At 52.1% G+C, this 10,969-nt stretch overlaps 2 protein-coding genes across 2 annotated transcripts; one reads left to right on the top strand and one right to left on the bottom strand.

Moving 5' to 3' along the window:
• The first annotated feature begins 205 nt into the window (after positions 1 to 205).
• ACET3X_009473 (uncharacterized protein) lies at positions 206 to 2,592 on the top strand. Its single transcript, XM_069455671.1, has 2 exons — positions 206 to 2,171; positions 2,232 to 2,592. Exons 1-2 carry the CDS (start codon positions 2,044 to 2,046, stop codon positions 2,506 to 2,508), a joined length of 405 nt encoding a protein of 134 aa, XP_069303550.1. The 5' UTR covers positions 206 to 2,043; the 3' UTR covers positions 2,509 to 2,592.
• A 4,681-nt stretch (positions 2,593 to 7,273) lies between these two features.
• Positions 7,274 to 10,667, bottom strand: ACET3X_009472 (uncharacterized protein; the record flags this gene model as incomplete). Its single annotated transcript, XM_069455670.1, has 6 exons — positions 7,274 to 7,374; positions 7,547 to 7,625; positions 7,685 to 9,444; positions 9,529 to 9,741; positions 9,807 to 10,170; positions 10,227 to 10,667. The coding sequence occupies 6 exons, from the start codon at positions 10,665 to 10,667 to the stop codon at positions 7,274 to 7,276; spliced, it is 2,958 nt and encodes a 985-aa protein (XP_069303549.1).
• Positions 10,668 to 10,969: the final 302 nt, after the last annotated feature.

The raw sequence follows: 10,969 nt of genomic DNA, 5'->3' as shown, positions 1-10,969 counted from the left end.
ATGTGTAAATGAAGACAGAAAGATAAAGGAGGATAAAGAGGAGCGTGTGCGGGCTAGAGATTTAGGGTACCGATTAGGTTCACTAGGCAAGCTAGCGCGGGCCGGTGCGGTGGTGAGGCGTGACGTTTGACGTCATATCATCGAGACGCAACTTTGTCGCCATCAATGAATGTCGTATTTCAAGGAAGCAGCTGAGCATTCATATCGACTATGCGCACAGCACTACGACCCCCAAAGCTCAACTCCAATGATTATCGCGATACAGCAGGCCTCTACCGCCGAAACAGCGAACTTCACACTCTCGTGCACAGCACTACAATGGCATCAGCGAGTATTACAACTGAAGACGCTAAACCGGTGGGACCTCGGACGTTTTCCTACTGATTATAAGGGGTTATATAATCAGTTTGAACATGTGACGTAGACCCCTGCCAAACAGCACCTTGCTAGCCGCCCACATACAAATCTACCGCTTTCCACAAAGACGTGCCATTCTCCACCGCCGGCCATTTTCAATTTTATGCTGACGTGAGCGGTCGCGACCACACGACGAAACCCTCCGATATCGAACGACTCAATACACGTCCACCGGCTTTGGACAAGAACGAGTGGGCCGGACAAAAAAGGGAGAGCTATGTTGGTCTTACCTCGTACAACATGATTGGTGTCGATGGCTTGGTGTCGATGTTCCTCGCATCGCGCTTGCGGAGATGATCGGTAACCTCGCACCCGATGCCAAGGCCTGCGGCTGCGGGGATGATTTCCGCGTGTCTCGTCGGATAGTTACATCGCCTCTGACTCTCTGATTGCACAAGCATCCAGCGCGCAGCATGTTTTGATATCCGTTATCCACGACACGCGTCAGGCCGGTCTGGTTCTCCGCGAAAGAGATTTGGTCAATAATCGTTGTGGAACATGGTAATTGGAGGGTTGATTTGGCTGGGGCTGAGATGGGCAGTCGTGACGTTGCTTCTTCGTTTGCCCATAATGCCAATAACGCGCCGCCACCAGATATCGCATCAAGATCCGAATATTACCTAGCCAGCTTTGACAATCGCAGTCGTCAAATCCCTAGGCCAAGGATGCATCACGACCATCATAGTGGGCGACGCTGCTCAGCGGTAACCGCGCCCATCCGCTCTAATTCAGCGGCATCTGAGACTCCAATCTGCTTGATCATTTTCAGACGTATTGCGCACACAAAATAGAAGTTTCGTTCAACTTCAGCATCCCACCATGGCAGCATATCAAGCGGTATGCTTGCTCATCAACAAAGCAGGCCGCATGCGAACCCAAGTCACGCATAGCGCTGCCAGGCGCGATGTTAGAAAAAATCCGACTCTTACAGGTAACATCACGAGTGTGTGTAGCCGTCTTTGAGTCTCCTGGTGTAGGTCTTGTGTGGCAGTGATCATTGGTTGTGCTTGGGGAACGATTGATCGTACGGCTTTGGTGACAAGTAACATTACTCCGATATATCATCGAGGTACCCCAGGATGTTCAGTCTTGTTACTTGCCAACGTGTCCACAACCATATTCTTCGTGTTTCTTGTTATTGATGTTCATCATTCATACCTTTAAAGTACTTCATATCTTGGTCTTTTATCAATACACGCAGTGGTGATCAACAGCGTCGAACCAGAAGCCATCAATGCCACCGAGGATACTCCGCCATGGATCTCAAACGGAGAACTCGACAACATCACATCCGATGTCTCCGCCATTATGCCAGACCGACCACATTTCCAAACACACTGGTCCGCTAGCGCTGTGAAACGCCGCCGCTAGCGTACTCGAGTCTATACAACACTGCGATTCCGAAGCCATCAACATGGCAACTCCGCCTTCAGCGGACTCGTACGGTCGCAAGTCCGAGTGATGCAAAGAGCGAGACTGAAACTCCGCAAGCAGTATAAATAGCGCTCTACATCTGGGGCATAGAAGCTCCCATCACCCTTCTCCTCGCAATCCCTCCATCTCCATGCGCACATCTACCAACCCACAATTCCAACAACGTTCCTCGCAATACCAGACACACACGCGATGTCGGCACAACAAGAGTCTCTCAGCCAATGGGTCACCAAACTCAACGACACGCTATTCATCCAGCCCAACGACGACTTCGCTCTCAAGGCCATCAACGAACAAGTCGATCAAAGCCTCGTTACCAAGTACGTTACAATCCCGATCTTGAACAAGATTAACCCCAAGACTCACTCCGAATTACCCAGAATCAATCACGATGTGTACCACTACGAGCAATTCAAACAAGGTCTGCAGTACGTGCGTAGCACTAGTATCTCAGTCCAAGACGAGTTCTCCGTTGTGCTTGCATGGGAGAACAAGGAGAAGGCGGATGGTGTGGTCGCAGTGCTGAGCAAGTGGCGCACCAAGGATAAGGCGTCGAGCAAGGAGACAGTAAAGTCGAATGTGATTCTGTGGGAGGTCAAATGGATCGATGGGAAGCGCAAGCTTACAGCGCAGACCGAGGTCGAAGTCGAAGCATAAAACCAGCAAGTCCAACGCTGAACGTTGTCGGCAGCAGCTACATTAGGCAAATCTCTATGCAATCAACAACAAACTGCGCAACGCATTATCTGCCCAACTCTACTCCCCCTCCCCCAGCCCAAACCTCCCCCCAACCTCCCTCCCCAACCACCTCCTCGCCCCCTCAACCCCCCACAACATAACCATAACAACAACCCCCATCTCCTCCAGATCCTGCGGCCCCGCCTTCCCCACCACCTCATCCCACATCTCAACCCTCATCTCCAGGTTCTCAATACTACCATCGTCGCGCGCCCAGCGCCACCCGGTCTCACTTTGCGCGCCCCACAACGCTGTTTGCGCCGTGAACGAGAGGCGCAGATCTGGTGTCGGGCCGTCGTAGCCTAGTTTGAGGAAATTGTATATACCGCTTAGGATATATGTTGTAATGATGGTTCGTCTGATGGATTCGGTGGTGAGCCAGACGTGCCACGTATCCGATGATGAGTTGCGCAAACCACCGTTTCGAGACGTGTGCCAGGCTACTTGGTCGCGAGCATGCAGGCTCTGAACTTCTACTGCCGCGTCGTCGTCGTCGTCGCGCAGCGAAGCTTTGAGTCGCAGTGCCCATTGCAACGCCACCGCTTCATCCGTTTCGGCAAGCACTCTGAGCCGTATATCGCCATCAAAAAGCCGTATCATCTGGTACAACAACAACGCCTGCAACGCCGCCAGCAGCTCACTCCTCTCCGCAACCACCGCATCCGTATTCGCGACCAGCTGCTCGCATTTCCTCTGCACCTGGCCCAACACCAACGCCTGATTCGCTCCAGTCTTCATACTATACAACGCACACGCGCTCATCGCGTCTTGCAGCGCAGCCGGACACGTGTAATGGAACTGTATACGATGTATAAACATTGTTTGCGCTTCAGACGCAAAGCGACGCGGGATACTGGCTAGACGCTTCGCGACGAATTCCACGCGCGGCCGGATTACGGATTCTGGCGGGGTGAACTGCGTGACGGGGCGGTCGGTACAAAGGTTTGTGCTAGAGACCTGTACGGCGACGCTGCTATTGGTGTTGCGGTCGTTATAGCTAAACTGCAAGGCATCATCATCGTACGGCATCTCTCCCAGATTGAAAGGATGATTCGGGAATTCGAAAATGGAACCGTCTAGATACGGAGTGGGCAGCGATGTCATGAGCGCCGCCGTGGGATATGGCTGCAGCTCCCAGTTGGCGGGTAGTTGTTGTGCTCCATGCAGAAGCTCCATCGAGACAGGAAAAAAGGACTGATCTGCTCTGCTAGGCTGAGTGCTTGGCTGCTGTTGCTGAACACGATTCCGCCCAATGTATTGGCATTCTGAATTACTTGCGATGCAGCGCCGACATCTCGGCTGCGTTCGATCACATTTCCGTTTCGTCTGGATGCATTTCAAGCAGGACTTGTGGCGCGAGGCCTTGATTGACATGTTTCCAGCAGCCGCCCAATGTCTCTCGATTTGGATATGGTAAGTCCAGACTTGATAGACAAACGACCAGATTGAGCCTCGTGCGCGGCGTTACGCGGACGAGTTTGATGGTTCGCGACATGAGTGAGGTTGGTGGAGGAGCGGTGGAGTAGCTGCAAGTCCGCTAGCACGCGGAGACTACAGTGCCCGTGCACCAGATGAACCACGTCGCCAGTTGAACCACCCCCACCACAAAACAACAAAACTTCAACGCGTCATAACTCAACCACCATGCAACCGATTTAAGAAGCGATTAAATATTTAGAATCGCGTGAAGCTGGAGATAATTTCTCGTACTGCGAAGTCGCAAAAAGATTTAGAGTTAACCGCGTTACGCTGATAAGACGCCACCGCGGCGATAACGAGGCCTATAGCTTACGCAACCGCTCCCTTCATCCACAACACAAAACTAAGCTTATACGATACATTAATACGCTTACTAAACGACGTTTGCCACCTACGAAGGAAATGATACAACGCTTTGCTTCAGATTTAGCTAGAAAGCTGGTTTTAGAAAGCTAGGTTGACCGGTTGATCCGCCGGCACCCTAACTATCTCATCTCTGCCCACAGCAAGGGGATAAGCAAACTTCGTTGCAACGCCGATTTAGGAGCTAAGTACAGCTTGTATTTTAAGCTTTTACATAAAAAGATAGAGGAGTACAATATACAACCCACCCATATATTCAATATAGACGAAAAGGGGTTTCAACTTAGAAGGATTAGTAGAACAAAGCGTATCTTCTCTAAGGCACGCTACAATAAAAAGGGGGTACGCCAGCCGCTTAAGGATAGCTCAAGCGAGTAGATTACCGTTATAGCGTGTATTTGTTCAGATAGGAGCGTATTAAGTCCTTCTCTCGTCTTTAAGGCAGCCAACGGAGCTATATAAACCAGCTGGGTTAATGCTGTACAAGTAGGAAACCACTCAGTATTTACTACGTCATCACCCTCTAGCTAGAGCAACAATAATATTAGGTTACATTAGCTTAAGGAGGTGTTTAAATAGGAGACTAGACAATACGCTTCAACTAGGTATCGTTTATTACTCCTTAACAGCTATAGATCCTATGTAACCATGAAGTTTATCAAGTATTACCACGATTACAAGATCCTATTAGCTGTATACCCACCTTACGCTACCTATACGCTTCAACTACTTAATGTAGTAATATTCAAACCTCTAGCAAGCGCTTACTCAACTAAGTTAACTTAATACCTTCAAGACAGCTAAGGATTACTTAATATAACTAAAGGAGACTTCTTCCCGTTATTCTAAAGGTCCTAGACTAAGGTTTTTAAACCTCCCCTCATCAAAAGAGCCTTTAAAGCAACTAGGATACACCTACCTAACCCAGCAGTTGTACTTAACAAGTTTGCTAAGGAGGTGTCAGATTTAGAAGCTAGTTTAAGCCCTGTACTCTCCAGGGAGGATTAGCTTAAGTTAAAGTTAATTATACGTTATAAGGTAAGGGACCAGAGTAGTAAGGGCGTCAGGAAGCTTCAACGAAGTTTACACCACCTTACAGCTCAAAATACACTCCTCTACAGCGAACTTAAAGGCCTTAGGCAGTCCCTAGCCATCAAGAAGAGGCGGGAAACCAAATCCTATACTCTACAGCTTAAGGATCATCCTAAGTATCATAGAGGAGCTATTTAGTGGTCACCAACAAGCGTCAAACGAGTTCGGGATAACAAGCTTCAATAACAACAACAAGCCGAGCTTAAAAAGTTTTAAAAAGCCAAGCAAGCTAAGGTAAGCAAAGCAGCTCATAATTATAAGCTTTAAATTAAAGCTGCGAGGCGTGTTAAGCGGGAGAAGGGTTAGGAGGAGACTAGAAAGCGGAAGGCCGAAGAGAAAGCTAAAAGAGACTACCGTAGAAGCCTCCGCGACGCTGCTAAAGCTATACAATTACCCTAATCAGGTAAGCGCAAAGCTTCAAAACCTTATAAGCCAGCTACAAAGCGTCAAAAGCGTGGTAGTGTTGTTCTAGGTGTAGTAGGAGCCGCAAGGGTTGCACGAGCTGCTCCACCGCGTAGTCGACGGCAACGACCAATAACGCCCTCTAAAAAATTATCTAAATAAGCCAAAACTTCCGCAGGTCTATATATAGTATAATCCTAGCTTTGCGCAATTTTATTACGATTTGTGGTGGCTGTATAATTCAATATTGTTAACTATATTGGGTTGTTGGGGTGGTTCAACTGGCGACGTGGTTCATCTGGTGCACGGGCACTGTAGCCCCAAACTCCGCATTTGCTAGTCTTGGCGTTGGAGTAGAAGTTGGAGTCGCAGTTCAACGTCTAGTCTTTGAAACATTCGGGCCCGCACCGATATGATGTTGTTTGGGGTAGACGTCATTACGGACCTAGTCGGTCTTATCCGCACTAATCCTAGCAGTAAAAGGCCAGGCACGGCGTCCTGGTAGGAGATGAAATTAGGAGCATCAACACCATTGGACTTGAATCTGCCCGCGGTGAGTAGCAGCAGACAGAGTGTAAAAGGCCAATCAACGCATAACCATCAAAAGCGCTACTTTTACACATACCATATCAAAAGCACACGGAGCCAATACGCTATTGAAGTTGGTGTAAACCGCCACGAACAAGCTAGGTGACTACAAACACAAGAAGCCTTTACCTAGCCAAATGAAGAAACCAGCTTTGCATTCCAAAATGCGCTATATGAAAACGATGATAATATAATGATGATATACAAAACCCCCTTTCCACCAATGCGCAACAAACAAAGGAGAAGAATAAAGCCTTGCCATGAAAACCGCGCAGTAGTAGTTTCCCAGCCGATATATCAAACGCCGGTTCGGAGATAAGAGGTATCGTGCGTATACAACAACAAAAAAGGCAGATAGAACAAGGGAAAAAAAAGGCCAGAACAAGGGTAGATGTAGTCGATGGTAATCGATAGATGCCGACAATCGTGATGCGCAGCTAGCGCAACGCAACCAACACAGACAAAACAAGGGCCGTCGTTATGAGAAATGCAGGTTCGAAAGTCCAGGCCATTCCGGGACGATTGGGTATATGTAGTGTAGATGTAAACGAGATGCCATGTGTGGCGTAGATGGCGTGTAGATGGTGTGTAGATGGTGTGTAGACGGCGTATAGATGTCGATGTAGACAGCGATGTAAGTGGTGATGTAGATAGTACCTGTCGTACTTGCGATACGTCCATGCGAAACGGCGCGGATAGCTTGCGACGCGATTCCGTCGATGCGTTATGGTATGAGTGCGTGATATCCGTGGGCGGCCTCTCAAATACGCAAAAAATGCGACGTACTCGCCGTCGCCTGATAATTCTGCGCCGGCGGCAAACTCGGTAGGCTCGGCAACGAGGGCAGCGACAAGCGACCGGCTGTTGTTTGCAAAACACCCTACACTTAGCTCATCTGATCTCGAACCATGAAAAGATGATGGAATGACCAAGTGGAAAACAAAGGTCGAATGGCGTGGGTGGATAGGTGCGTGTGTGTGTGTGGGTATAGGAGGAAGGAGGAAGAGAGAGAGAGGAAAGCGGCGGCACTAACGCTCTCGAAACCATCTCGCAATCCTACTCTTCTCATCAGCCCGGCCGGCTTCAAGATGAGTACTGCGCTCGTAAAGTTCCTATAACCACCCGTTAGCACATACCACCACCACCAACATCTCCAAGCAAGAAAACTCACCTCATCATCCTTATTAATCTTGATATCCAAAATCAGATTCCTCACCTCCTCACACCTCGCCCAATTCGGATACGGCGTCCCCTGCGCCTTCTGCACACCCACAATCACCTCTCCCATAATCTCAAACTTGCGCCAATTAATCCTTTCTTTTCCCTCCACCCCACTCGGCGGCGGCTCCCTACTATCTCGCTTCCCCACCACCCCTTCAAAAACACTCACACCCGGGTGCGGCGCAAACGCAGAATCCGTCTTCTTCTTGTCGCCGACAAATGTCGAATTTCCCTCTGATGCGGAGACGAGGTCGCGGCGGTGGAGCGGGATATATGGTATGCGTTCGCCCGAGCTATTCTCCCAGGCGAGGCGGTACGCAGAATGTGATTTCGTTTGACCCATGAGGATGTCGAGTTTCCAAAAATCTTGGTTCGTGGCCTGAGGCACGAGCTCGCGCGTGGCGACTAACCGGCCAATCGCTGTGCCGTTGATGCCGGCCATGACGGCACCGAGCATGTTGTAGTTGTTGAGCTTTCGGAGCTGTCGTGCAATCTTCATCCACTTCTCCATCATGAGGGCGCGGTGTTTCGGCTTGTCGCGGAGGAGAATGTAGTTGGTGACGAGGTAGGCAACGTGGTTGAAGTGCTCCGTCATGCGTGTCACGTTTTCGAGGTTCTTGCATCGCTGCTTTTCTTCGGCGTTGAGACTGACGTGGCGTAAAAAGTCTCGCGGCCGTACTGCGGAGAACATGATCCAGTCTATCCTGGTAAGTTCTTTTGCAATCGCTTCTTCCGATTCGCCCATGAACTGATGCCACTGGATCTTGGAGAGCGGTTTGATTGGGTTGGGTTCTAGTTGTCGGGCCAGGCGTTCGTTTCTCTCCACTTGGGTGAGGAGGATCTGCGACGAGCCCATGGAGCCGTTGATAGACGGAGCACCGCCCGTTACGCTGCTCCGGGCAAGCGAGTTTCGCGCTGAATCGCCCGTGGACATGCGTCCCATGTCTTTTGAAAGGTCGTCTTCGTCCGAGTCCTCGTCCAGGACGTTGTTGTGGAACGTGGGTATGTTTTCGTTCTGGTGGCGTTGGCGGTCGCTGCAGGCCCAGTCGGTGTCGTCGTCTTCGGTGACCATTTCGAGATCACGGAAGATTTCGGTTGCGGCGACGGAGAACTCGCGGTTGCCCAACAGCGAGTTTGCGAACCTGCGGATTAGTCGGCGGGTCGTCGGGTAGGCAAAGTCACCGGGGTAGTAGGCCACCCATTGCTGCAAGATGGACAGATAGCGGAGCTGTGCAATGACGCTGATGACGTCCAATTCTCCTTCGTTCTTGTGCATCTCGAAGCGTTTGATAATGGCCTCCAACAACTGGCCCGGCGTGGCAAACCTCCGGTACAGGGCCAGGAACACGGAGACGAATTTGGAGTCATTCTTGGACATGGGCTGGGCGAGGAGCCGGTCGACGAGCTGCTCAAACGTGTAGCCATTTTCATCCGACGGCTTCACCGACATGATGCTTTGGCCGGCGTCCGAGTCCTGGTCATCGGATTCCTGCGAATCATAGCCGGGCGACTCTTCGGCGTTGAAAAAGGTTTTGTTGGCATCGCTGGGCTTATAACGGTGGCCCTTGACCTCGCTAGAGGCCCGTTGGTACCTCATGGAGATCTCCGAGCTAGCACGCTCGTGCTTGCGGCTCCATAGGTCCTTTTGGGTTATTGATTTGACCGCGGAAGAGTTGGCCCGCCGCCGCGCCATTGACGCTTGGGACCTGGCTGCATGGGGTTGAGTCAATGACTTGCACCCTGGTAGGGGACGTTGTGCTTCCGCACGTTACAAAGGGAAATGAAATGACTTACGACGCTTGGCCGCTATCGCTGCACGCGTGATGACGGACAGGCATGCTCGGTGTGTCTCCGGTGACGACTCGGACGTCTGAAACACGCTCACGTCTCCAATGAAGGACTTTGCTTTCTGCTCCACAACGGCCGGATCGACCTCGCGGTGGGCGGGATGCTGATCGCACTTGCAGGCAACGAGGATAAAGGGCAGCTGTGCCTTGGACAGTGTGCCTGGACTCGGTCAGCAATGTCGCGTCAGCAGAGGCGCGCGTCAGACGCGATGGCGGGGTACCGACTCAGCATCTCGGGAACCTTGCCCAAGCTCTCGTGGTTTGTGACGTCGTAGAGGGTGACGGCTGCGTGCATGCGCGGAGTCGCAAAGTCGAGGACCGTGTCGGGCCATTTGATGATGCCGCGCTCCCCCACGTGCACGTCGCCAAAGGTCATTTCGAGGAAGCGCACCATGTAGGGGGTGCCGTCGATGGCCATGCGCCGCGAGCAATTGGCGGTTGTTGTTGTTGTTGTTGTTGTTGTAGACGCTTCTGGCAGGCCGAGGGCGCGGCGGATAAAGGTCGACTTGCCTGAGCCCCGCGCGCCGATGACGGCAATGTTGAGGTCCTGCATGGTGGATGATGCAGAGTCGCTGTTGCTGTTGGCCGACTGGGGCTGGTTAGCAATTGCCGCGTCTACCTCTGCTCCTGCCTGGTGGTACTCACACTCGACGGCTCCGACGCCGCGTCTTGAGATGGGTGGCGGTCCTTGTGGTGGGAAGGCGACAGCGGGCCCTCGGTGTCTGAAGACGACTCGGCGCTGCTGCCCTCGTCTTCGTGGGCAGAGGGGAGGGGCTGGGGGAAGTGGTAGCGCTGGAAGAAGGCATCGTCTGCTATTTCTTCGCCCTCGTTGTCCTCGTCTGTGCGGTCGAGCTCGCTGCCAACTGGGGGGGCGTCAGTCTTGGGGACGCTGGGAGCCGAGTATGCGCGCGTCTTGATGCCTGGTCGCTGCTGCTGGTGGTGGTGCGTCATGGTGGCGGCAGCACTGCTCTCTCTCCGCAATGGCTGCGCCGCCATGGTGCCCTTGGCCGTCGTCGTTGTCGGCTTGCCCTTGGTGTCTGTGGGCTTCGGTGCGTGAACTGCCCTGCTGCCTCCAGTGGCGGGCATGCTGTGACGTGACGTGGGGAAAAAAAACTATTTTGGGCGCGCAGTCGCCAAATTGGACAGCGAGGGCGGACCCAGATCGAGGCGGGTGGTGGTAGCGGTGGTGGTGGTACGGGCTGTACGACTACGGGCGGGCGTCACAACAGGCCCCGGGCGCGATACGGACATTGGAAGATGCGAGCCGGGCGAGGGGAGAGGGGAGAGGGGGGAGGGGGGAGCTCGAATCGAATGGAATGCGCGACGCGTTGGTGATGTGATGGGATGGATGTGTGTGTGGGCAAGCAAAGGGGCACCTGGCAAGCTGT

The sequence above is a fragment of the Alternaria dauci genome, chromosome 9, assembly GCF_042100115.1.
Source record: "Alternaria dauci strain A2016 chromosome 9, whole genome shotgun sequence".
NCBI lineage: Eukaryota > Fungi > Ascomycota > Dothideomycetes > Pleosporales > Pleosporaceae > Alternaria > Alternaria dauci.
This window is presented reverse-complemented; position numbering and strand designations above follow the sequence as displayed.